Raw genomic sequence first — 24,436 nt, 5'->3', positions numbered from 1 at the left:
ATAGTTATTGATAAACTTAACATAACCTACAAGAAATTAATTTAGGCATTTATAGAATCAAAGAAAAAGTAATATTCACGTACCAGAGATGTCAAATGAGAGAGTGCCCAGCAAACAGCAATTATTTCAAACAAATAACAACGATACTACTGTAAATACAATTTTGATTGTCGGGTATAATTTCACAAATAATGTTGCGTACCAAACAAAAGAAGTCCCGTAGAGAAAATAGGTGTAGACAAATGGCAAAAAAATATCCCATTCTTCGTTAATCATACTCCAATAACCCCAAATTTCAACTTGATTTTGCAAGATTTCCTGTAATTTGTCTCGTAGAAAAGATTCCTTAACAGTTATTTTCGTTATTTCTTCGGACAGCAGCAGGTATTATTTTTGCATTATGCTGAACATATAGAACCGCTGAACATATAGAAACCTGATATAAGATCTGACCCATAGAATAAATGAGCCATAAAGCTTAGATAACAGACACAAGAAATGCTTCTGTGTCTGTTCCGTTTTGTTTCTTTATTTCCGCATAAAATGTAATTCCGGACATCACATTAGTCGTGATAAATAAAATAAATAACAGACATAACAAACGCAATGAGTACTCTTCTATGGTGTCGGTTATTTTCCATTCTTCCGGATAACTGCCTGCGATGCAATGAAAGTGGATTTTTCGTCGTTTCAGTATACTAAACTGTCCAGCAATGTAAAGTGAGAAAAGTGCAAATACTACTGATGCTTCAAATGCGTAATCTCCATACATTTTTCCAAATCTTACAAAGTAAAGGTTGATATTGTGGATACTTATCAGAAAAGTAGAAAACATCATCCAGAGAAATACTTCTACAAATAAAGTGTACAGCTTAAATAATATTGACCGTAAATAGACGTTTCCTGTTTTGTTTTCTTCTACGCATGGACACGGATTCCAATAAAATAGACCAAATACCTTCGCTGAATTAAGTACTGGAGCCAACATGCCCCCCATGCAACGTTGTCTTTCCCTAAATGGTAGCATTTTTTACTTGAATAAAGAGAATTGTCTTTGAGTCTACCAATTTTCAGCCTTCTTCTTGGAGAAACTTTCACTTGGGATGTATGAAATTGTTATATACTGTTACACTGTTAGGTTGCTATGGCCACTAATTGATTCGTTTGAAAATTAAAATTACTACATTAAATGGAATTGAGATTGTATCGTGTCTTAATATGAATAAATTATTTCTGATATGCGATTATTTCTAAATATTTTAATATACTTGAGTGTACTAAAATATTATAGTATTCATTATGATAATTGTGAACTAATTTCTAAAACGGAATTTTAATTGAACATATTGTTTTATAAGTGACTACGTTTTATGATATTAGTTGAACGGGGAATTCGTTTTATAACAGAGATAAATTGGTGTATTGATTGAACTTTGCATTATTCGGATGTACCATAATTGGAAGGTAATAGATTAATGTTTATATTAGAGTTAATTTATTCTTCTTTGCAGTATATGAAGATATTTTAGTCACCAAGATTGGTATCGTGTACATTACTGCGGCTGAAAATTTGTGTTTATCATGAATGATAATGAGTTAAATTTAAATTTATTATTATGAATTAAAGATGGATCTCATTTTTACAGCAATTTAAAAAAGTATAATAATCAGTAATAATATGTCTGTTTTGTGTTAGCATGTACTTATGTTAAACAGTCTATAAGTGTATAAGTGATTTAGTTTAATAACATGAAGTGTCTGACATGAAATGATAACGATACAATTGAAATCAAATTGGTATTATTATTTCGTAGAAAATTATGTAAATATGAAAAAGTAAATATATTTGCAATAAAAAAGCAAATTTAGCATTTCGGCATGAATACAATACGATTGTGCTACATGAAACCTGTGGTAAATATTTTTTTATTACGTTTACTCGGATGCCACGTAATTTTCGTTTAAAAAATTATAAATAACTGCATTATACCGTCAACTAGAAAGGTACAGCTGATGTTGAATTTGTTATTTGTCTAGCCACATGAATACTGTTTGTTAGACAGAACCAAGTACTCTTCCACGATAGACATTGATCGTTTATGCATTTTCTGAACTTCTGGCCAGGCCCGGATCTAAGGCGATTGGAGCGATTGGGCCCATTCGGGCCCCGCACTTGAAGGGGCCTCGCATCACCACCAAAATTAACAAAAAGTTATTTTTCGAAATTTAAAGCAAATTGCTTTTGACGATAAAAGATAAATTATAAATTATTCAAATAATTAAAAATATATTTATTTTAAGTTCGCATTGACGGATTAGATTTATTATTGTGTTTATTATAATATATATACATTATAATATAGAAAACGTTTTTGACTAACGTTTAATTAATCGGATAGTACTATCTTCTCTCTTAATTATTGTATTCTATATGCGTCTTACTCGGTGCACTCACATTCGTTTTTTGGCATTAGTTATTGTTGTGCTGCGCTCGCTATTAAGTAAATGTAGCTTCTATCAAATGTAAACTGTTTATTGCATTTGCAGTTTTCTATTCTTCTAATCGTTTTAATTATTATTGTCGTATTTTGTGACTACAATTACTAATTGTTATTGTTAAAAAAGGTAAGTACTGATTGTATTACATAATATTTATTAACAAGAAATTATATTTAAAATTAAAAATATAAGTATATTTTGTGATTAAAAATTCATTTAATATTTTCATTAGATGTCGAATCCACTAAAACGAGAAAGAGATGTGGAAAGAAAACATAAAAGTGGTAGTCTAAAAAGGAAATTAAGTGCAAAAAGGAAAATCGAAAGTGAAAAACCCAGAGATGCTTTAAACAAATTTTTAAAAATAGATAATGATGACAAAGGTGAAGAAGAAAATGATGATAAAAATAAAGAATAACAGGTAAAAATTAAACAAGAAACACAATTACACAGACCGGAATCGGAAAAAGCAAATACAGTAGAGCGTCGATAAGTGGAACGTCGGTAAGTGGAATGGCCGGAAAGTGGAACGATTTTCAGTCGGACTGTGTCGTGCTGAATCGAATGTTTTTGATACTAAATTTACTTCTAAAGTACAATTTTCGTGTTTTTTATATTCTTTAATATATTTATTTTGTTTGTACAAAATGCAAAATAATTTTTAACGATACGATAGTTTCGATGATTATTATAAAAATTTTCGTTAGGCTTAAAATCGACGAAAATTCAACACGAAGCGACACGCAACGGAGAAAAATTCAACAGGAAGCGATACGCAACGGAGAAAAATTTGAACATCGGACAGGTTAATGTATTTTTTCGTACAAAGTCGGAAACTGGAATAAATCATTAACTGGAAGGACCCCAGTCCCCAATTGGTTCCACTTATCGACGCTCTACTGTATTGGAATGAAAATGGAAAAACTGAATATAACTGATGATTCCGCTTCTTGTCCCGGGATTATTACTCAACAAATAAGAGATTATTTAGTTAAAAAAGGTCCTACAAAAACTATCTTAAATGAGTTTCAGCGGCAAGAGGATGGAACACACTTTTCAAAAGTGCATCTGAAAAGAAAGCCTACGAATGGTGAAATAATAAGCCGTCCTTGGATAATATACTCTGAATCAGAAGACAGAATACTTTGTTTTTATTGTCGGCTATTCAGTATGGGTGCCTCAATTGCACTAGCTATTGTAGAATTTAATAACTGGCCAAATATATATAATAGATTAGCCACACATGAAAAATCAAAAAATCATTTGGTAGTTATGTTAAAATGTACAGAGCTTCGAAAAAGACTTTCTGCTGAGCAAACAATAAATAATGTTCAACAGAAGTTGTTGAACCAAGAAAAAGTTCGTTTGTATAATATATTTGAAAGATTATTTTCTGTAGTTCAGTTTTTAGCTGAACGAAATATCGAGTTTAGAGGATCCATCGAAAACCTAGGCGATGCACGAAATGGAATTTTTCTAGGAATACTTGAATTACTTGGAACATTTGACCCAGTAATGCAGGATCATATACAAAGAATCGCCACAAAACAAATACACCAAAGTTATTTAAGCAAAACAGTACAAAATGAAATAATAAACTTAATAGGCAACAAATTAAAAAATAAAATTTTCGATAGAATAAAATATGGAAAATATTTTGCTGTGATTCTGGATTGTACTCCAGATATCAGTCATCAAGAACAAATGTCTCTTAGTATCAGATATGTTTTGGATGGAGCATTACCAAGCTCGAATATCGCTATATATGAACAATTTATCAAATTTATACATGTAGAGAGCAGCACAGGAGAAAATCTATTTTTTGTGTTAAAGAAAGAAATTCAAAGTTTAGGGCTTGACATCAACAACATAAGAGGGCAAGGATATGACAATGGTTCGAATATGAAGGGTAAAGTCTCCGGTGTTCAAGCTAGACTCTTAAAAGAAAATCCAAGGGCATTTTTTACTCCTTGCGTTTGTCACAATTATAATCTAGTATCGGGAGATGTAGCAAAAATTTGTCCAGAAGCTTTAACCTTCTTTGGTATTCTCCGACGCCTATATGCTTTGTTTTCGGCATCTTCAAAAAGATGGTTAATACTTCTCAAATATATAAAAGAACTTACTGTGAAGCCTCTTTGCGATACCAGGTGAGAATGTCGGATTCAAAGCGTAAAAGCAGTGAGATACCAAATAGGTGAATTTTATGATGCTCTTTTCGAAATATCAGAAATTACCGAAGATCCACAGATTAAAAGCGAGGCAGAATCTCTTGGAAATGCAATGAAAGACTATAAATTTTTAGTATCACTGGTTTTTTGGTACGATTTACTGTTCCAAGTCAATTATATAAGCAAGGAACTTCAAAGTAAATCTGTAGATGTATCCATTGCACTTTCTTCATTTGAAAAACTTTTAAAATGGTTAAGCGACTACAGAAATACTGGATTCGAACAAGTTTTAGTTCAAGCAAAAACTCTTGCAGAAGATTTGGAAATATCTACAGAATTTGAAATAAAAGGCTTCGGAAAAGAAAGAAACATTTCAATTCTGAAGGCGATGATAAACCTATTGTAGATCCGATAAACGCATACAAGATATCTTTTTTAAATTTTGTTTTAGATAAAGCTACAGAATCACTAAAAGATCGTTTTGAACAATTGAAAAATCATAATGACTTATTTGGGTTTCTGGGAAAATTTCAAAATATGGAAAAAGAAGCACTTGAAAAACATGCAGCTAAATTAGAAATTTCTCTAACAGATTCTAGGTTCACAGAAAATGATGCACTAATAGTGAAGGAAGCTGATATAGATGAAAAAATGTTAGTTGAAGAAATGGAAGCATTAAAATCTATCCTTCCATCAGAATTTTTGAAAATCCATTTAAAATGTTCAAATTTTTATCGGAAAATGACAAAGCAACGGCATTTCCAAACTTGTTTATTGCTTTCCGAATATATTTAACAATTCCAGTGAGCGTTGCTTCTGGACAGAGATCGTTTTCCAGGCTAAAACTAATTAAAAACTATCTGAGATCGACAATGACTCAAGATAGATTAAATAATTTAGCAATTATGTCGATTGAAAGTGAAGAAGCAAGGAAAATGGATTTTCAAACTATTTTAGAAGAATTTACAAAACAAAAACTTAGAAATATGTAAATTTATATATTCATATTCAATAAAGTGTAATTGTTTTTGTATTTTGTGCACTTTTATTTTTTAATGTCTGTAGAAGTTTACCTATCTTATGATCCATGACATTTATATATATATATATATAGCCTATATATATATATATATATATATAATTTACATTTTATTTAAATATTTAATATATAGAGGGCCCTGCAAAAAACATCCAATCGAGCCCCGCGCTTATTGGATCCGGGCCTGACTTTTGCATCATTATTTTGTCGACCAGATGTCCGCCTCTCACTTTCGTATTGCTCAGATTACCATGACCGGTATATGCAAACGAGTAATGTTAAACTCGCAGTTTTCTAGTCCACATTAATACTGTTTTTAAATTACAACCACATACAAGTAAGGAAAAGGTAACTAAATACAGTCAAACCTGTTTTTATGCGGGGGGATAGGGACCGCATTAAAAAAACCGCATAAAAAAATCGCACGAAACTTCACGAATGGCTGTAAAAAATAGTTTTCGCAACACAATTAAAAAAATATTTTTTTATGCGGTCAACAGGGACCGCATAAAAAAGTCTCACATAGAAAATAACTCTAAACCGTACGAAATAGAATTTATTGACAACAGATGCCAGCACTTGACTGCATCGTCTGGTCTATCGTCTGTTTTACATATTTTTGTCCAGGTGGTGTTTTGTTGACTTAAAAAGTAAATTATTTCATTTTTCGCATATTCATGCAATAATATTACTATAATAAGTGCATTTATGCTATAATAAGTTTATTGAGCTATAATAAGTCAACGTGAGACATGACGAATCGCACGAGACTAGTCGCCAACTATACCGCACAAATAAAAAATCGCACAAAAAAACCGCACAAATTAAAAATTCACATTAAAAAAATTGCACAAATAAAAATCGCACATAAAAAGAGCGCATAAAAACAGGTTTGACTGTATTTATCGCAAATTTGTTTTTGTCGTTGCTTTCTCGTTTATCAAATGTACGAAATATCGCTACTACAAACAAACGATTCCGAAAAAATCCCATGCATAAATTAAGCTGTAAGCATTAACTTGCCTTTTTCAAAAATGCCGTATATTTTAAAATATAAGATACAGTCAAACCTGTTTTTATGCGGTCTTTTTTTGTGCGATTTTTTATGCGATTCTTTATTTGTGCGGTATAATTAGCGACTAGTCTCGTGCGATTTGTCATGTCTCACGTTGACTTATTATAGCTAAATAAACTTATGATAGTAATATTATTGCATGAATATGCAAAAAATGAAATAATTTATTTTTTAAGTCAACAAAACACCACCCGAACAAAAATATTAAAACAGACGATAGACGAGACGATGCAGTCAAGTGCTGACATCTGTTGTCGATAAATTCTATTTCGTACGGTTTTGAGTAATTTTCTATGTGAGACTTTTTTTATGCGGTCCATATTGACCGCATAAAAAAATATATTTTCAATTGTGTTGAGAAAACTATTTTTTATAGCCACTCGTGAAGTTTCGTGTAATTTTTTTATGCATTTTTTTAATGCGGTCCCTATCCAGCGCATAAAAACAGGTTTGACTGTAGTGTCATATAACGAAATGATTGGAGACAAATTTTGATTCTCGATTCAAGCTTAAGTAAGGAATTTAAGCAGGTATTAATTTCGTATGTTAATACTTACAACAGAGCGTTATACAAAACAAAGGAAAACAATGGGAATCAGATGAATAAAATGACTTAAAATTTTTATATTTTTGGTTTCAAGGACCTCGAAACATCGAGAAATGCAGACAAATTCGAAAGGTTTTTTTCAGTACGGTTTTTTCAGTATGTATGAATGTTTGTGTGTGTGTGTGTGGTGGCACGATTACAAATTCATTTATTTGATTACTTGTTTCATAAAATTATTATGTGATGTTGGAAAAAAACCAATAATCAGTTTTTTTCTATTCTTTTGTAATGTTCTCTGCAAACAGGTACGAAGGGAAAGAAATGAATATTCATGCGACACAATTACAAGAAACTGAATGTCAGCTAAACGAATTCGGCCAATGGCTCACTGATTAAGTGTTAATTATAAAACTTTATATTTATCCAGTTGTACTTGAAAACACTTCGTGTCTGCTTGGAATTAGTACCACAATGTGCTGCTTATTTTTTTGTTATTCTCATTATTTTGTATTGACTCTGTAATTTTCGAAACAGACTGTACTTGTAAATTTTCGTATTTACTTATTCCACAGTTGCTTTAATCATGCAAGCAGCAATCGGCCAGAAACTTTGAACTTGACATATGTCAGCCCATCAGTGGCGTGCCGTCATTGGAAGCGATGGAAGCGCCACTTCTACCTTCCAATGACCTTCCCTTGTATTTTATAAAATACAAATTTTCATATTTCAACGTACAGCATTAATTAAAATTAATTTTTTATTATAACTGCATTATGTATCTTTTACAAATTTTTATACTACATGTGAAAAAAACGATAAGATTGCTATTGTATATTCGAATAATTCAGTGGTGGAAGGAATGTCGAAACCGGGTCAGTTTCTAATCAGCCAGATTATATAAGCATTAGCACATGTGGTTTACAGTGCACCAACCTCACCCGGTTTAGCCGGTAGAAGCGACACACGCGTAAAGAGTCCGACTTTATATCCCGGAGCGGTTGTGGGCTGTTAGCCGCCTGCTAGATATTCGGCCACCCTCGCCCGATTATGTGAATCACGAGCAGACTAGGTAAACGGCGGGCAACCCCGGCCCGCGGGCCAGCTACGGCTCGCGAAAAGTTTCTATCCGGCCCGCGAGATTTTTAATAGATTATTAAATTGGAAAAATAACTAATTAATAGTGATTTTTCCAATTCTTTGTAATTTTCGAAAACGATAAGAGAAATAAATGTAGTAATTAACTTTTTATTTATTTATTTCATATTTGCAGACAAAAAATTACAAGTCACAAGAAGGTGCCAATTGACTACTACGGCTCGCGGAAAAAACGTAAAATTTATTCTAGCCCATGTTATAAAAACGGTTGCTCACCCTTGACTAGATTTATAACTTAACCCAACCGATAGGAGTTTACTGGCACGTTTTTATGATAGTTCTGTATAGTTGACAGGAGTTTTAAAAAAAAAATCCATTAATATATTTGATATATTTATTCTGCGTTTATTCTGCGTTTATTCTGCTCTCCCATCTTATATTACTTACGGATTTCAATGTTAAACCGGTGATATTACGATTTAATATGTCCCATCTGTAAGGGGATGCAGAAAAAACGTGTACAATTCTAGTACAGTGTTAAAAATTAACTGTTACTTCGGCAGCATCATTTACAACCAAATTTAATGAATGAGATGTACAATGGTACAAAAAAAAGCTCTAGAATTTATTTTCCTTAAATTTACGATTTATATATCCGTTGTCATAAAAATGTCTTTCCACTTCTTTCCCAAGACTACAGATATTCAGGTACAAAGTGACCGGTTTCAACTTATTTCTACTTAAGTAGTAGGTAAATAATTAAGCGATTAGGGAATTAGAAACATATATAAAACCCCGATGAAAGAGCCGAAATTTTACTTAAACAGAAGCTTAACCGAACCAATCTCTTGCCGAGTACAGTGGGGTCTGATCTCTTCATAATATTAGATGTAATAAAGACAGAAATTTTTCCAGTTCAATGAGAGTGACCGAAAAGTTGAACCGTGAACACTCGGTTCTAGAACGAATTAGTTAGAAAACGAACGACGGACAATCTGTTAAGTTTAACATATTTAGATTTTTACAGCTATGGTGAGAAACGTTTAAAATCTACAACAACCCTGTCGCGTCCTTTGAGATATACTAGTAATGCGACAAAAGAGGCATTCGACATTGACCGGTATCGGCATCCTCGGGATTTGGCACGCACACACCTACCTGGACCGTCTCCGATTTCATTCATTAGCCACTCGTAGGGAGCTATTTCACTAACTTGTAAGTGGATTGTTTTAAGATTTAAAAAGTAAAGAATATTTTGTTATTTTTATGTACGTTTCTTCACAAAGTTATATTTAATTATAAGTTTCTTTAAAAGTATATTCATACAATTGAAGAATTTTTTGTGCTGGGTATGTATATTCATCATACATTTTGTTTTACCAAGTAAGTTTTTCTGATAATTTTAATTTTAGCCCTTATATCGTGGCTAATGATTCAAAAATTTATTTTAAAAAAGTTTTGGCTCGAGACCATATAATGAAAAAGAAAACATTATTAAAAGAGAGAGACCAATGCCTAAATTAAATATAAATACGTCGACAAAAAATTTCGACATTTTGACTATAACATTTTTGACGAATGACGATTCTTTCGTAAAATTGAAGCAATTTGGAAATCAAGGTGTAATAGAATTTAACATTGGTAGACAATATAAGATAAATATTAAAAATTATAACGAGATAATTACGATTAATACTTATATCTAAATTAATAGATGTTATGTGTTTTTTCTCAAAGCGAGAATTGGCATTTAGAGGGCGTAGGTAATTTATTGAATCTAATAACGGAGGTAATTATATTGAACTTTCTTATTTATTTAGTACGTCGGATAATCTATTAAAAATACATTTAAAGAAGTATACGGTTTTTACTGGCTTATCGAACAAACGAATACGAACGGGCCCTGACGCGCAATTAATTAATTGCCCCTGTAAGTCGGCTTTTTACAAAAACACAGCTTCCCTATTATCAAATGTCACGGCACACCACTGCAGCCCATCGATTGAATTTAAAAGTCCAGCTTCTTCAATATAATTGTAAATGTTGAGAAACAAAAAAGAATTACAAAACAGAAATGAAGGGTTGTCCACTGGTACATTAAGTATTTATTTCTAACCACGGCGGTTACAAATAACAGATTAATGTTCATCAGCCTTTAATCGTTTTCAATTATTATTGTATAATTTCCATATTTTAAGTATATGTTAGTTTCATAATAATTATTCTGTTTATAAATTTTATTATAAATCGACATGTCCTTTAGAAATTCCACACTAACGTTTACTGAAACACGCCATGACCACGCTTTCATGCCTTTTCGTATTCAGGCAAACATTGGCGATGATAGGAAATGCCAAACATTCCTTATTCGAGTAACAACTATCTTATATAATTACATATTATATAAGATAGTTGTATATAGTATAGATATATTATATAATAATTACATATATTAAAATGTTTCAACTAAAAACCATTTGTTCAACATATATATTATTACTAATAGTAACTAAAACATTTATAACCTCTTAATAAATTATATTTGGTACAACAAGCATTAAAAAATAGGGTATGAAAATCCATAGAAAGTTTTCCTGTGTTTTTTGAATTACTTTTAAGCGTTGCAGTTAAAATAATTGTGTTTCTGAAAATAGAATTATATTATAGTAACATAAATGCGAATTCTACATAATAAATATTTTTCCGCTTTTACAATGGAAATGTGAGCATACTTAACAGGTATGATAGAAGTGACGAAAATACTTGAAAATTACGTGTTGTCTCGGGCCGTTTTGCCTCACAACAGCGAATTAACTTTTATTTTTTCGGTTACCTCGAATTTTTATAAAGCATATAGCTATAATCACTTCATACAATTAAATACCAATCTATTTATGTTGTACAACATATTTATATACATTCCATTAATAACATAAATCAATTAATGTTTAGAGTTATAGTACAATTTCACATAGTAATTACGTAACATAATGATATAATTTATTAAATCAATTCATATTTATATAATTATTGATTTTTATGAACTACTCAAACTGAAATTGATTCGTAATTGAATGCGTGATAGAATCCAACGTTACGTAAATCACAATTCCGAGCAACTATCGTAAAATTGTTGATACGAGAATTTATCTATAAATTTAAATCTGGAATGGAAATGAGTGAAATTCAATGCATTTGTTATTATTTAAAAGAAAAATATAGTCCCATAAATGTATTCCTATCAAGATATCGATAAAGACGTTGTCAAATACGAATTCTTTTATTGAAGTATTGCAAAACTACAATTTATATAAGAATCCTATCTTTCAAAGAATGTATTGCTTATCGATCTTAGTAAATTAAAGTAAAAATAAATGTCTCTGTTTGTGTGTACTGTAATTATCATACACAAGATAATCTTTTATTTTAATGTAAACAATATAAAATATAATAAGCTAAATTGGAAAAAATATTTATATGAGTATAACATTATATTAAAGAGAATATTAATAAATGCTATATTATGTGTAATTGTTTATCGTAGACGTTGTTTGTTTTTGTGGAAATCGGTTTCTTCTGGTCTTTCGTTGTCGGATGTTCAATATCTGACAACGGAAAAGCAGAAGAAATCTATCACAAGAGAAGTATGAAGATCAGTCAAATGTTGAATTCGGGATTATTTACATTTCGATACCTTATGATATATTAAGATTTTACTCGTCATTAAAATTTAAAACTTTTAGAAAACTCACGATTGTTCTATCATTTTACAAGACTTCGTACAGCTGACAGAGCGGACGACATGACGAGGACGAAATTTCAAAACTTCATCTATGTCCGAGATATTCCAGGTGAAGATTTATCACGTGAATCCGTCATACAATTAGAAAAGTTACGCTTTATGTATTAATCGAGATCTATAATTTACATTAATACCTACGAATATTTATCTTTGATTTTTAGGCAATGCAATTAACATTAACGTTGCCGTAACGAAAAATCAATTTTTCAAAAGTCATCTGTGTTTTCTGGCTTCGCATTTTAAGTTTTAAGCATTTCTAGACGTTTTTCTTCTTTTTTACGTTGTATATGAAAAAGTATTCGAACATGCGACTTTCGTCTAAATTTATACATGATGTCAAGGGCATGTCACCGGATGTAGAGTTTAGTGTCAAGTAAACACAGTAAAACCTATCCACGGAGCTAAGATTTCATTTGTCAGATAACGTCTACACTTCTGTGTAATATCATGTTAATGCGGATAATTAACAGAACTGAACTTATTGAATGAACAGAGTGAATAAATTATTGAAACACCAGTCATATTATACTGTTTATAGTATCTTTTACAGGTTTTTTGACACTTTTTAGTATTTTATCAAGATCGCGACTCATTATTATTTTCAGCACAAAATTTATTTTTCCACAACATTGTATCAACATAAAATTAAATCTTTTGTCATTTTTTAATATGAGTTTATATAAGAAAAAGAATGAATCAGAAAATATCTTTTCGAAAAATTTATATATTTTTTTAAATTTTATCATACATAAGATTAATCAGGCTTTAGATTTCTATTAAAATAAATTATAAAATTATATTAAAATCTATTGATATAACAAGATTATGTAAAATGAGTCGATCGTTTAAATATGGAACAGTTAAACATTTTATAAATTTAATAACTAATTCCCTGGATTGCGTGCATAAATATACATGAATGATAAATATACGTATATTTTCTCAAATTAAAACACATAAAATTTGAATGATCGAAATTGAAATTTTACGACTTTCTATTCATTTGCAAATATACGTAATGTTTTCGAATGGGAATCCTTCATTTTCATTGGTTATTGTATGCTGTAATTACACATTGCCGTAACTATGAAAACATTTCTGCCGTATCATTCAATAATGCTGTTGGAAGAGGTTTAGCATATTTTAAATTTATAGAAAATGTACTTGTAAATGCATCATGAACTGTATTATTAACCAAAAGAAATAACTCTTACATAATTTGTAATTTTGCATTTTTAATAACGTATTCATATTTAATTTGATTGATTACATTTATGGATTATATAAGCAGTAAATATAAGAATAGAAAATTTTATGATCAAATAAAGAGGAAGTCATAAAACAGAATTTCCTACCAATTCGTATTTAAAATGATAAACGTATTGTGATTGGAATGCATTTTCTGAGGTTTTCGAATAATTCCAATTTACGTAACATTTGTGTGTCTCGAGCAATATTAAATCGATCAATTGTAATGTGGACAGTGCGTCAATAGAATAGAAAGAAATGCTTATTTTAATTATAATTTATAATTTTAGGACTGAAAAGAGGAGAATGTAAAAGCTTTACTGTCCTTAAATTCTAATATTATTGTTAATTGTCTACTAATAATTTCTATTATTTCAGGTGATATAATAAAGAAATTTTGTTCTTTCCTGAACTAACTCTCATTACTGCGCCAATCCTTAAACACCAGTATAAAGTCCTATTAATAAGTAAAGTCCAAGTAGACAATTAACAATAATGAAGAGAGAAGAGGTTATTATAGATATAATAAAGCAATTAAAAGTTGTACGAACTTTTTAACACTTAATGGCCTAGAAATAGTAAAGAGCATAAAATGGTGTACAGTTGCAATTATTTCAAGTTAATAATTTTCAGCAGTTACAATTAAAGATAACAATTAAACATTAGACAAAGACAAAAAAAAATTTTCCAACAAAATACAGCAATAATAAACAATAAATCCACCATAATTTATGGAGTTTTGTAAATGTAAAAATCGAGCTTAATTATTGAGATAAGTCGGAATATTGCACAAATAACACAAATAGCGAATAGGTTCATTTAAAAACTACTAATTGACACCGATTACCGATCTCTTACAGTCGAAAGAAATGTGACGTATGGGTCCATCAAATTACCAGTTATTAAGGAATAATTGAATTGAACGTTTCTGAAATAAAAAAAATATTAGGGTGTAATTATTGTGAATGTAAGAATAAAATTTAGGAATACAGTAATACCTCGACTTACGCTACCCCGACTTACGCGAACTCGGAGTTACGCGATTTTCAAATCTCGTCGATTCGTCTTTTGTTTGAGCGCCACGTAACTCTTGATTACTCACGCCCCTCACATTATCGTTCAGCTTACATGCTTGGACATGTCGCGCGGAATCGACGCATAGCTACAATTTATTTTGTGTTATTTATTTCTGTATTTGTTATATCTACGGAGACGTGAGTGACTGTTCAATTAAAATTAAAAGTGCCATTAAAATGAACCCAAAATACTTAAATTATAATGAGATTACATCATGATTTCTAGAGAAACAAAGTTAATATTTTTGTTACAACAAAAAAAGCTGATGTATTTTATTATGTAGTCGTGTGAATAAATATTACACGTCAATCAATGATTGTTTTATTCTAAATATGTCTTAATAAACCTATTGTATATATATATATTAACATAACATTGTAATTATCTTTACAAGCCATATAATGTAGTGTTTTATTTTGGGGTCTGTGGGACCCCACCAGGCGCTCGTCGGTAATTTCTTCACCAGGCACCCCGAGGGTTAAAGTCATAGTATTAACAAGCTAAATGATACGCAGAACCGTATTAAATAAAGGACAATAGTAGATTAAGAGTTAATTGTATAAAATAGTTTCGAAATACACGATAAATTAAAGAATTTATGAGAAGACCAAAAAATATATAGTGGGTTATATAAAGTTAATCAGCAATTGAATGCGTGATAGATAAGATTGTTACGAAAATCAAAATTCTGTACAACTCTCGTAAAATTATTACTATGAGTACATATGTATAATTTGAAATCTAGAACAAACATAAATCTATACTTAATATGTTTCTTATTATTTCGATCAGATATAAACTTTCATAAATGTATTCCTACTAAAAGAGATCGATAAAGGCGTTCATAGAAATACTTTTATCGGAGTATTTGGAAATTACGACTTACGTAACAATCATGAGTAGTAACAGGGGCGTATCTAGGTTTTTCGGGGCCATGGTGGTTAAAGATGAAGGGGTAAGGAGATACAGATGATCGTGTGTCATATCTCGAGTAGGGTCAGACGATTTTATTTGTTATTAGCATTTACGATATTCTATAAAACTCATCCTTACCTTCAGAACTGAGGTTTCTGCCACTTTATGACAATTAATGTCATAAAAAGCATGCAAATAAATTATTATAATAGATGGCGCCACGTGCAGTTTTAAATACTGCTGCTTGAAGAGCTATGCAACTCGTTGCTGGAATTTTTAATTATAATAAAAGCTAAACATTATGTTTTTAAAATAGGGGTCGGTGTTTCAAAAATTTGTGATTTCCAAAAACAAGAAAATTTTCATTATATTTAAAAGGAGTGGAAATATGACACAACTTTCCTTTATCTCCCAATTTCTTTGACTTTTAATCGCCAAAATTTAATAGTGTAAATTACGTATAGACAAAAAATATCACTGACAACTCTGAAAATCATATTTTTCCGGCTGTGATGTAAAAATGCAAGAAATAGTATTGAAATCGTGTCAAATTTGACACTCCGAGTTTTTTGCAAATCTTTAGGTTTTGAAATCTCTTGAACCTGAAAAGGTCAAAAAAGCAAAACAGTTCTGTCGACATGTATGTATGTTTTGTGTGTGTGTGTGTGTGTGTGTGTGTGTGTGTGTAGGTGTGTTGGCATCTATTTTGTTTAATATTTCAACATGGGGTATAGATTAAGAATCGAAATTTGGCTTGGCTTGGTATTTTGAGTTAAGCACCTTTATAAACGAATTCTTAGATGTCATTTATACTAATGCTGTTTTTATTAATTAAATAGCAACGTGAGATTGGTGTGCTCGGGTTTCTGAAGTGGTGTGGAACAGAGAGAGAATGGTAAAAACGTGGTCCTAGTAAGTAAAACGTGCATTTATTGACCTAAATATTTATCACAGTAAAACTGTAAAAAAAACTTGCTCGTGTTCTCTGGTCAAAAATGTAAGATCATTTTCTACTCGTTGCAAAAAATTTGGTAATCCAACTTTCGCAAAAGTATAGTGCACCAAATTATAGATCTACATTATATAAGTTATCTAGGTTTTAGCCCAGTTCATTCCAAGAAGTTCATAAACTCTACTGGGTTAATTCGGCAACGCATTTGTTTTTAGAAGCCAGTATTGTTCTCTCGTATATGCATTTGTGAATTATGTAGAAAGTGTTATGAAATTAGTATTCAGATCTTTAGTAAAATTGCCATCACCAAAATGCAAAATTCTTTTCATATCTGTCTCCCAAAATATGAGCCATCAGAATCGTTAAAAGAAACGACTTTTTAACGTGATTACATCGTTATGATGCCTTTAGACACGCATGAAGCTACTTGGCAACTGTTGGCAGCAGGGCCAGATTTACATAAGGGCATTTGGGGCCGCTGCCCAAGGCCCCCAAAATAGGGTTTCGCAAATTCGGTTTTGTCACCACCTGTAGGTGATGACAAAACCGAATTTTTAATTCGATCGACAGGCTGGTATATTATACGTTCAGAGTTTGCCATGTAAACTCTATGGTTGATTGCTGCTTTTACGTTTAAAGCAACTGTAGAGTATGTAAATACGAAAATTTATAAATACAGTCTGTTCCAAAAATTACAGTAACTGTAAAGTAATGAAAATAATAAAGGAATGAAAAGAACATTGTGGTACTAATTCCAAGCAGACACGAAGTGTTTATATGTACTCCTGGAGAAAACTCTATTCCTTTAACTGACTCTCAATTTGTTGTAATTTTTTACATGAATAGTCATTTCTTTTCCTTCATAATTCTTTGCAATGAACATTACAAAAGAAATAGAAGGGAATATATTATTGGTTTATTCTGATATCACGTAATAATGATTTTACCAAACAAGTAATAAAATAAAAATTACATGAATTTGTAATAACGTTGTATAGGATATAAGTTACATGTCTGAAAATGAGAGAAGCATCTTTGCTTCAGCAGTTATATTGCAATTAATAAAAAATTTAGCACACAGAAAAGTATAAAGTAGACAGTAGTAGATTAGCAAATTATACTAATAAAGCTCCAAAGAAAGTGAACAAAGTCTTGCCTCACACTCAAACATTCATGAATACAGCAAAAAACCGTCGAATTTGTTTGCATTTCCCGATGTTTCAAGATCCCTGAAACCAAAAATGTAAAAATCTTGAAAGTCATTTTTTTCATCCGATTGCTATTTCTTTCCTTTGTTATATATAACGCTCTGTTATAAATATTAACAAAAAATATTATTTAATATCTGCTTGAATTCCTTACTTAAGCTTGAGAAAAGGATCAAAATTTGTCTCCAATCATTTCGTTATATGATAGTACCTTTTATTATAAAATATACATTTTTCAAAAAGACAGGTTAATGAATACAGCTCAATGTCTACCTAGGAGTTCTCCAGCATACAGTCGACACCCCAAGGGGAAGTGGAAATGTGTCGAGTTATCCGATGTGACGACTAAAGGGAAGTTGGAAAAAACCCACAAAACTACATTTAATAAAACACAGTAGCGTGTTATACAGTAGTATAGGCTTACAATACATTGTGTCCTCTATTTACAATTACTCTGTACATAAAAAACTGAAAAATTCGTTTAGTGTTGTTTGTTTCGAGCACTTAACTTCTCGACTTTCTTTTTCAACGATCATGAACGCCTTGAAAACATCATCTTCGCAATTGTCAATTGTTGGCAAGTAACTTCTAAGGATTCATAATGCCTCTAGCATGAGAAAATGCAAAATTGGATTCTGGTGTGATGTTGATGTAGATTGTATATTTCCGTTTGGTTTATCTGTTATTATTTTATACATAAGAATACATAAAATGTCAAGGCATTCTTATTAATATGTATATATATATATATATAAATAATATTAATATATTATTATATTATTAAATATATGAATTATATATTAAATAAATCGACTCCCCCTCCTGAAAAAAAAAATGAGTTTGCACCACACGTGAGAAGAGAATTCATTTTTTCAGGAGGGGTGACGACTTATCGGAGTGTGGGACAGCAAAAGTATGTCGACTTATGCAGTGGTGTCGAGTTAAACGGCGTCGAGTAAACCGGGGTTTTTTAGCATTAACGCTTATGTAAGTGTGCCGGGACCACAGAAAACTAACTACTCAACCGATGGTGTCGAGTTTTCCGGGGTGTCGACTTATGCGAACTCGACTGTACTTTGTTTCTAGTAGCGATATTTTGTACAGTCGATTAACGAGAAAAAATAACTGAATACAATAACAAAAAAAACCTTCTAAAAATATTCATATACTATTTCCTTACTTGTAATTGATAGCAATTTAAAAACAGTATTAATGTGGACTGGAAAAATACAAAGTTTAATATTATTCGGTTGCATATACTGGCCATGGTATTCTGGGCAATACGAAGGTAAGAGGCACACATCTGGTCAAAAAATTTATAATCGAAAACTGAAAAAATGCACAAACGATCATTGCAGTAATTGGAAAAAACGACATTCGTGTTCATCGTGAAATAGTATTTTTTTCTAAAAATCTATGTTCATGTGGTCTGGAAAAATAAAGAGTTTAACATCAGCAGTTTGTTTCTACTTGACGATATGATGCAGTTATACATAATTTTTCAAACGTGATATCTGTGTAAACTATAATAAAGAATATTATGACAGATTTCATGTGGGACTCTCGTTTTGTATTCATGCCAAAATGTTAAATCTGCTTTTCTATTGCAAATATATTTACTTTTTTATATTTACATAATTATCTACTAAATTATAATATCAATTTGATTTAAATTGTATCGTTATCATTTCTTTTCAGACATTTGAAGTTATCAGACAACATCACTCATATACTTATAAAATGTTCAAAACGGTTAATGTTACCTATGGTATCGAACATGGCGGCTCGTCTCTGAAACAGTGAAGATGCACGTTCTGACCTATCCTAACCTATTTTAATAAATTACCATAATTATTAAGAACTTAATTATTAGAACAGGAGTAATTTATTAGAATAGGTTAGGTTAGGTTAGAACGTGCGTCCCCACTGTTTCAGTGACGGGCCGCCATGTTCGCTACCATAGGTAACATTAACCAATATGTTTAAATTTATCTCACTATCATTCGTGATAAACATGAACTTTCAGACGCATTAATGTACACGATAGCAATCTCAATTAATAAAATATCTTCATATACTGCAAAGAAGGATATAAACATAAATCTATTACATTCCAATTTTGGAACATTCCGAATAATGCAAAGTACAGTACAATCAATACACTAATTTATCTCTGTTCTAAAATGATTTCCTCATTCAACTAATTTGATAAAAACCTAGTCACTTATAAAATAATAGTTTCAATTAAAATTCCTTTTTAGAAATATTAGTTTTCAATTACCATAATGAATACCATAATATATTAATACATCCATGTATATTAAAATATTAAGACATGCTACAATCCCAAATTCATTTAATGGGTGTACTTTTAATTTTAAGACGAATCAATTAGTGGCCATAGCAACTTATAATAACAGAATATAAAAATTTCATACAACCTAAGTAAAATTTTCTCCGAGAAGAAGGCTGAATATTGGTAGATTGAGAAGAATTCACTTTATTCAAGTAAAAAATGTCATCATTAAGAGAAAAACAACATTGTATCGGGTACATGATGGTTCCAATACTTAATTCAGCAAAGGTATTTGGTCTGTTTTATTGGAATCCTTGTCCATGCGTAGAAGGAAAAAAAACAACAAAAGCCTTTTTATGGTCAATACTATTTAAGTTGTACACTTCATTTGTAGAAGTATTTCTCTGGATGATGTTTTGCGCTTTTCTGATAAGGATGTACAATATCAACCTTTACTTTGTAAGACTTGAAAGAATATATGGAGATTACGCATTTGAAGCATCAGTAGCATTTGCCTTTCTCTCACTTTACATTTCTGGGCAGTTCAGTATGCTGAAACGAAGAAAAATCGACATTCATTGTATCGCAAGCAGTTACCCAAAAGAATGGAAAATAACCGACACCATAGAAGAGTACTCATTGCGTTTGTTATGCCTGTCATTTATCTTATTTATCACGATTACTGTGATGTCCGGAATTACATTTTATGCGGAAATAAAGAAACAAAACGGAACAGACACAGAAGCATTCCTTGTGTCTATTATCCACGCTTTATGGCTCATGTATGGTACGGGTCAGATCTTATATCTCGTTTCTATAGGTTCAACAATTGTATTCATAATGCAGAAAAGATACCTACTGCTGTCCGAAGAAATAACGAAAATAACTGTTAAGGAACTTTATCTACAAGACAAATTACAGGAAATGTTGCAAAATCAAGTTGAACTTTGGGGATACTGGAGAATGATTAACGAAAAGTGGGATGTTCTTTTGCCTTTTGTCTACACGTCTTTTCTCTACGCGACTTCGTTCGTTTGGTATGCAACATTATTTGTGAAATTATACCCGACAATCAGAATCGTTTGTACAACAGTATCGTTGTTATTTCTATTTGGATTAATTGCTTTTTGCTGGGCTCTCTCTCATTTGACATCTGTGGTATGTGATCATTACTTCTTGTTTGATTCTTTAAACGCCTAAATTAATTTTTTGTAGGTCACGTTAGAGTTTTATCAATAATTAGAATATTTAGAAATTCGTGTGCGGTGACCATAATTTTTGGTAAAAAATAAACAGGTTATGAAACTTCCATACTAAAAGCTAATAGGTTGCACTTCTCTGTTTTACGACAACAGCTTTATAACATTTATTATGTACTGTATTGTAAGCATATGCATAGCACTCATAGCAATCATATTAGTATTTTTTACTTTATATTTCATTAAAAATTTTAATAAATACTTTGTTTGTTTAATTGATGAATTTTGTTTCATTAAATCAATATTGTGTTTAAATAGATCATAGAGCAGTATATATTAATAATTCATGTCAAAATCTCATATTATTTAAATGCATGCTTTTGATTTTTGTCATTACATTACGAAGGCAAAAACAAAATCCAACGAACTTTTAAATACTTTGAAAAACAAGCAGTGAAACTTGTTTCCCTGCGAAGTATCAGTAAAGTTCGCAGTAATATCCTATCGCAGCTTCTACGAGTGCATTACACACACAGGTAACTGCAATATGTACTGTACAGTACGGTATATACGCACGCATACGGCGCTTCTACAGGTGCCGTGTTTTTGTGCCAATATTCAATTTACTATTTGAATTTACGAAGTAAAGGGCAGAATAGCCATTGTGAAAATCAGAAACAAGTCTAAAAGACATAGTAGCAAAATAAAGCTGTAGTTTATTCGAATATCACAAAGCGATAGATCGAGATATTTACGGATCGGGCATTTCTCTCGAAGAAATTTTTCCGTTCTGTGGGGAAACTCGCAATATTTACTTACGTGAAGCACTCTACATCCGAAACACTACATTCGGATGTAGAGTTCTTCACTTTCGTAACATCCGGAAACTCTACGTTAGTAAACGCAGGATGCATACGTAGATTTACTGGACATTTGGTAGTTGATCGTAAGAGTTTCCGGTTAGAGTTTCCAATCGTTTCATTGTTGGTCGTAAGTTCACACCAGATCAAATGCGAGCTGTTCAAGTGAGAACTTACGACCAACTACCAAATGTTCAGTAGATTTATTGACTCGGTCACTGATTGGATAACAGAGAACAATTTTGACCTAAGAAGCTAAAGAATTTTTATATCTACTTTTAAACTGTTTACTTGAATAAGCAATTCTAATATTAACAGAATGATATATATGTCACCGTGAAAGACCGTAAGCATCTTCTTATGTAAGAACGTGGTTTGACTAACAATTGTTTATATCCAAGTGAATATCTCGTAGCAAGCTAGATACTTACACGTGTTAAAATTAATTGTCTGTTGAAGATTTTTGCAACAGACATAAGTGGCCAGCGAATGCTTAAGTGATACAAAGAGTGTCAGCTGAATGGATATCGATAATGGATCAGTTAAATAAGTATTGTACTCACATTGATTTGTGCTCGCAAATCACACATCTTGCTTGCTACGAGAAAGTCACTGGTCATAAACAATTGTTAGTCGAATGACATTCCTACATAAGAAGATGCTTATATTATTCTATTCACTAATTTAATACGTAATGTTCATTCAATAAGATCAGCGTTGCAAATATTTTTCCCGTTTTGTAGGTTTCACTTGTATTCATTTATTCCATAAAGAAAAAGGTCAAAATATTGACATTTCATAATATTTTATTGCTAATTGATTTAATATCCAGTTGTAAATTCATACATCAATCTATAATATACTTTTTTCAGATGTACGATAATTTCATAAGTATTGAAAAAGTTTCTTCTGCAAATCTCCCACTGACATTCAAATTTAAGGTATGTAAATAACTTCAATAACTACATTATAATTTGTAACTGCGCGTTGTTACGGTATTCATTTAATTTAATTTAATGTCTGTTCTTTTCAACGTGTCATAAAAAGTATTAAATACTTTAGAAAGCGTAATTGATCTTTTCAAAAACAGTTTTATTCGCATCATTAAAAGAGTTAGACTTCTTTCAGGCCGCACAATGATTTCAAGCAATAATTCAATAAATATTTTATGGTTCAACACTGAATTTAAAACTGTTGATAACATTACTTTTTTCATTTTAGTGATTTTTATATAACATTTTAATCATCAAATACATGTACAGTACATACTAGAAATTCCATATCGCTCTCACCTAATATCTTTTAGTTGAAGTTAAGCAAGTGTCATTTAACACGATCTTCTAATTCATTTATTGTAATAAAAAACGAAAAAACTAGATCATCATTTATACTTCAAAGGAGCAGGTCGATTATTGTGAATAATTAACATATTCAAATTTTATTCAATTTCCGAATTACTCATTAATTTTATAAATTCTATTTTTAAAAGATAAACGACTTTATGAAGAGATATGGAAAAATTCCTCTCGGAATATCTGTTGGCGGATTCTTTCATGTTAAACGCGACTTCTTGATAAGGGTATGTTATAGAATATTTTAAATATATATTTGTACACATCATTGGTTAATGCATTAAACATCGATATTTTCAGGTGATAAGTGCCGTTTATTCGACATTTTCTTCGTGCATTCAAGTCAGTGGAATTTTAAAAAAAGAAACAAAATGTATGATGAAACAAGGAAACAATACGCATCGTGTTTAGGTGTTCTTTTTAAATCATTAATCAAATGACATAGAATCTAACTATAAAACATTTACAACATTAAATCCTATAATAAAATTTAATTTTATACACTAAATTATTTCAAAAATGAATGCATGGATTGTAGAAGTAAATGAATCATCTTAGATCTGTAGAATTATTCACTTTAATCTGTATTCTAATTATACTTACAGGTATTCACAATTACAACTTTCGATTGTCCTATGGAATAACATATGCACTCCTTCGAAATGTATTAAAATGTAATAGAATCGAATCATTTTTAGTATTTTATGCTGGTTTTAATGAATATTTGTTAGACGACGATATGAAATGAAATTAGAAAATGTATTGCATGCTTGTAACTGCTTTCCACCAAATTAGTGTAATTAATTAGTATAGTAATTATATTTTTTTGCAATTATATAATAAATTTCCATTATACCTTGATTAATGTCTACGTTTTTAATATATATATCGTAATATAATACCTGTTATTACACCGTACTCATTGCTGTACTTGTATATTTTCAAGAATTGTCCTCTGTAAAGTATTAAGTATAGTATTCACTTGATGACAGATTGATAAATAAGTATATATGAATAAATCTAATACCCACGATTCTCCTTAAAGTGAAGAAAGAATAAATGTCATGGTGACTTTTGTATTCGTTCACCGAAATTGGTTTC

General features: G+C 30.8%; 2 protein-coding genes across 2 annotated transcripts; both read left to right on the top strand.

Moving 5' to 3' along the window:
- Positions 1-3,669: 3,669 nt before the first annotated feature.
- On the top strand, positions 3,670-5,662 carry LOC136987194 (zinc finger MYM-type protein 1-like). The gene is made up of 4 exons (XM_067284885.1): positions 3,670-4,543; positions 4,730-5,020; positions 5,122-5,391; positions 5,475-5,662. The coding sequence occupies exons 1-4, from the start codon at positions 3,670-3,672 to the stop codon at positions 5,660-5,662; spliced, it is 1,623 nt and encodes a 540-aa protein (XP_067140986.1).
- Positions 5,663-20,527: 14,865 nt separating this feature from the next.
- Positions 20,528-23,767, top strand: LOC136987325 (uncharacterized). Its single transcript, XM_067285054.1, has 4 exons — positions 20,528-21,082; positions 22,856-22,924; positions 23,473-23,562; positions 23,636-23,767. Exons 1-4 carry the CDS (start codon positions 20,612-20,614, stop codon positions 23,744-23,746), a joined length of 741 nt encoding a protein of 246 aa, XP_067141155.1. The 5' UTR covers positions 20,528-20,611; the 3' UTR covers positions 23,747-23,767.
- Positions 23,768-24,436: the final 669 nt, after the last annotated feature.

Source organism: Centruroides vittatus, unplaced genomic scaffold (genome assembly GCF_030686945.1).
Source record: "Centruroides vittatus isolate TY-2023 unplaced genomic scaffold, ASM3068694v2 scaffold_149, whole genome shotgun sequence".
Lineage (NCBI taxonomy): Eukaryota > Metazoa > Arthropoda > Arachnida > Scorpiones > Buthidae > Centruroides > Centruroides vittatus.
This window is presented reverse-complemented; position numbering and strand designations above follow the sequence as displayed.

Coding starts and splice junctions, on each gene's coding strand:
- LOC136987325 (XM_067285054.1), top strand. CDS start 20,612: ATGTCCGGAATTACATTTTATGCGGAAATAAAGAAACAAAACGGAACA. Junction 21,083..22,855: donor TCTCTCATTTGACATCTGTG/GTATGTGATCAT, acceptor TACTTTTTTCAG/ATGTACGATAATTTCATAAG. Junction 22,925..23,472: donor CACTGACATTCAAATTTAAG/GTATGTAAATAA, acceptor TATTTTTAAAAG/ATAAACGACTTTATGAAGAG.
- LOC136987194 (XM_067284885.1), top strand. CDS start 3,670: ATGGGTGCCTCAATTGCACTAGCTATTGTAGAATTTAATAACTGGCCA. Junction 4,544..4,729: donor AGAAGCTTTAACCTTCTTTG/GTATTCTCCGAC, acceptor TCGAAATATCAG/AAATTACCGAAGATCCACAG. Junction 5,392..5,474: donor TTTGAAAATCCATTTAAAAT/GTTCAAATTTTT, acceptor TAACAATTCCAG/TGAGCGTTGCTTCTGGACAG.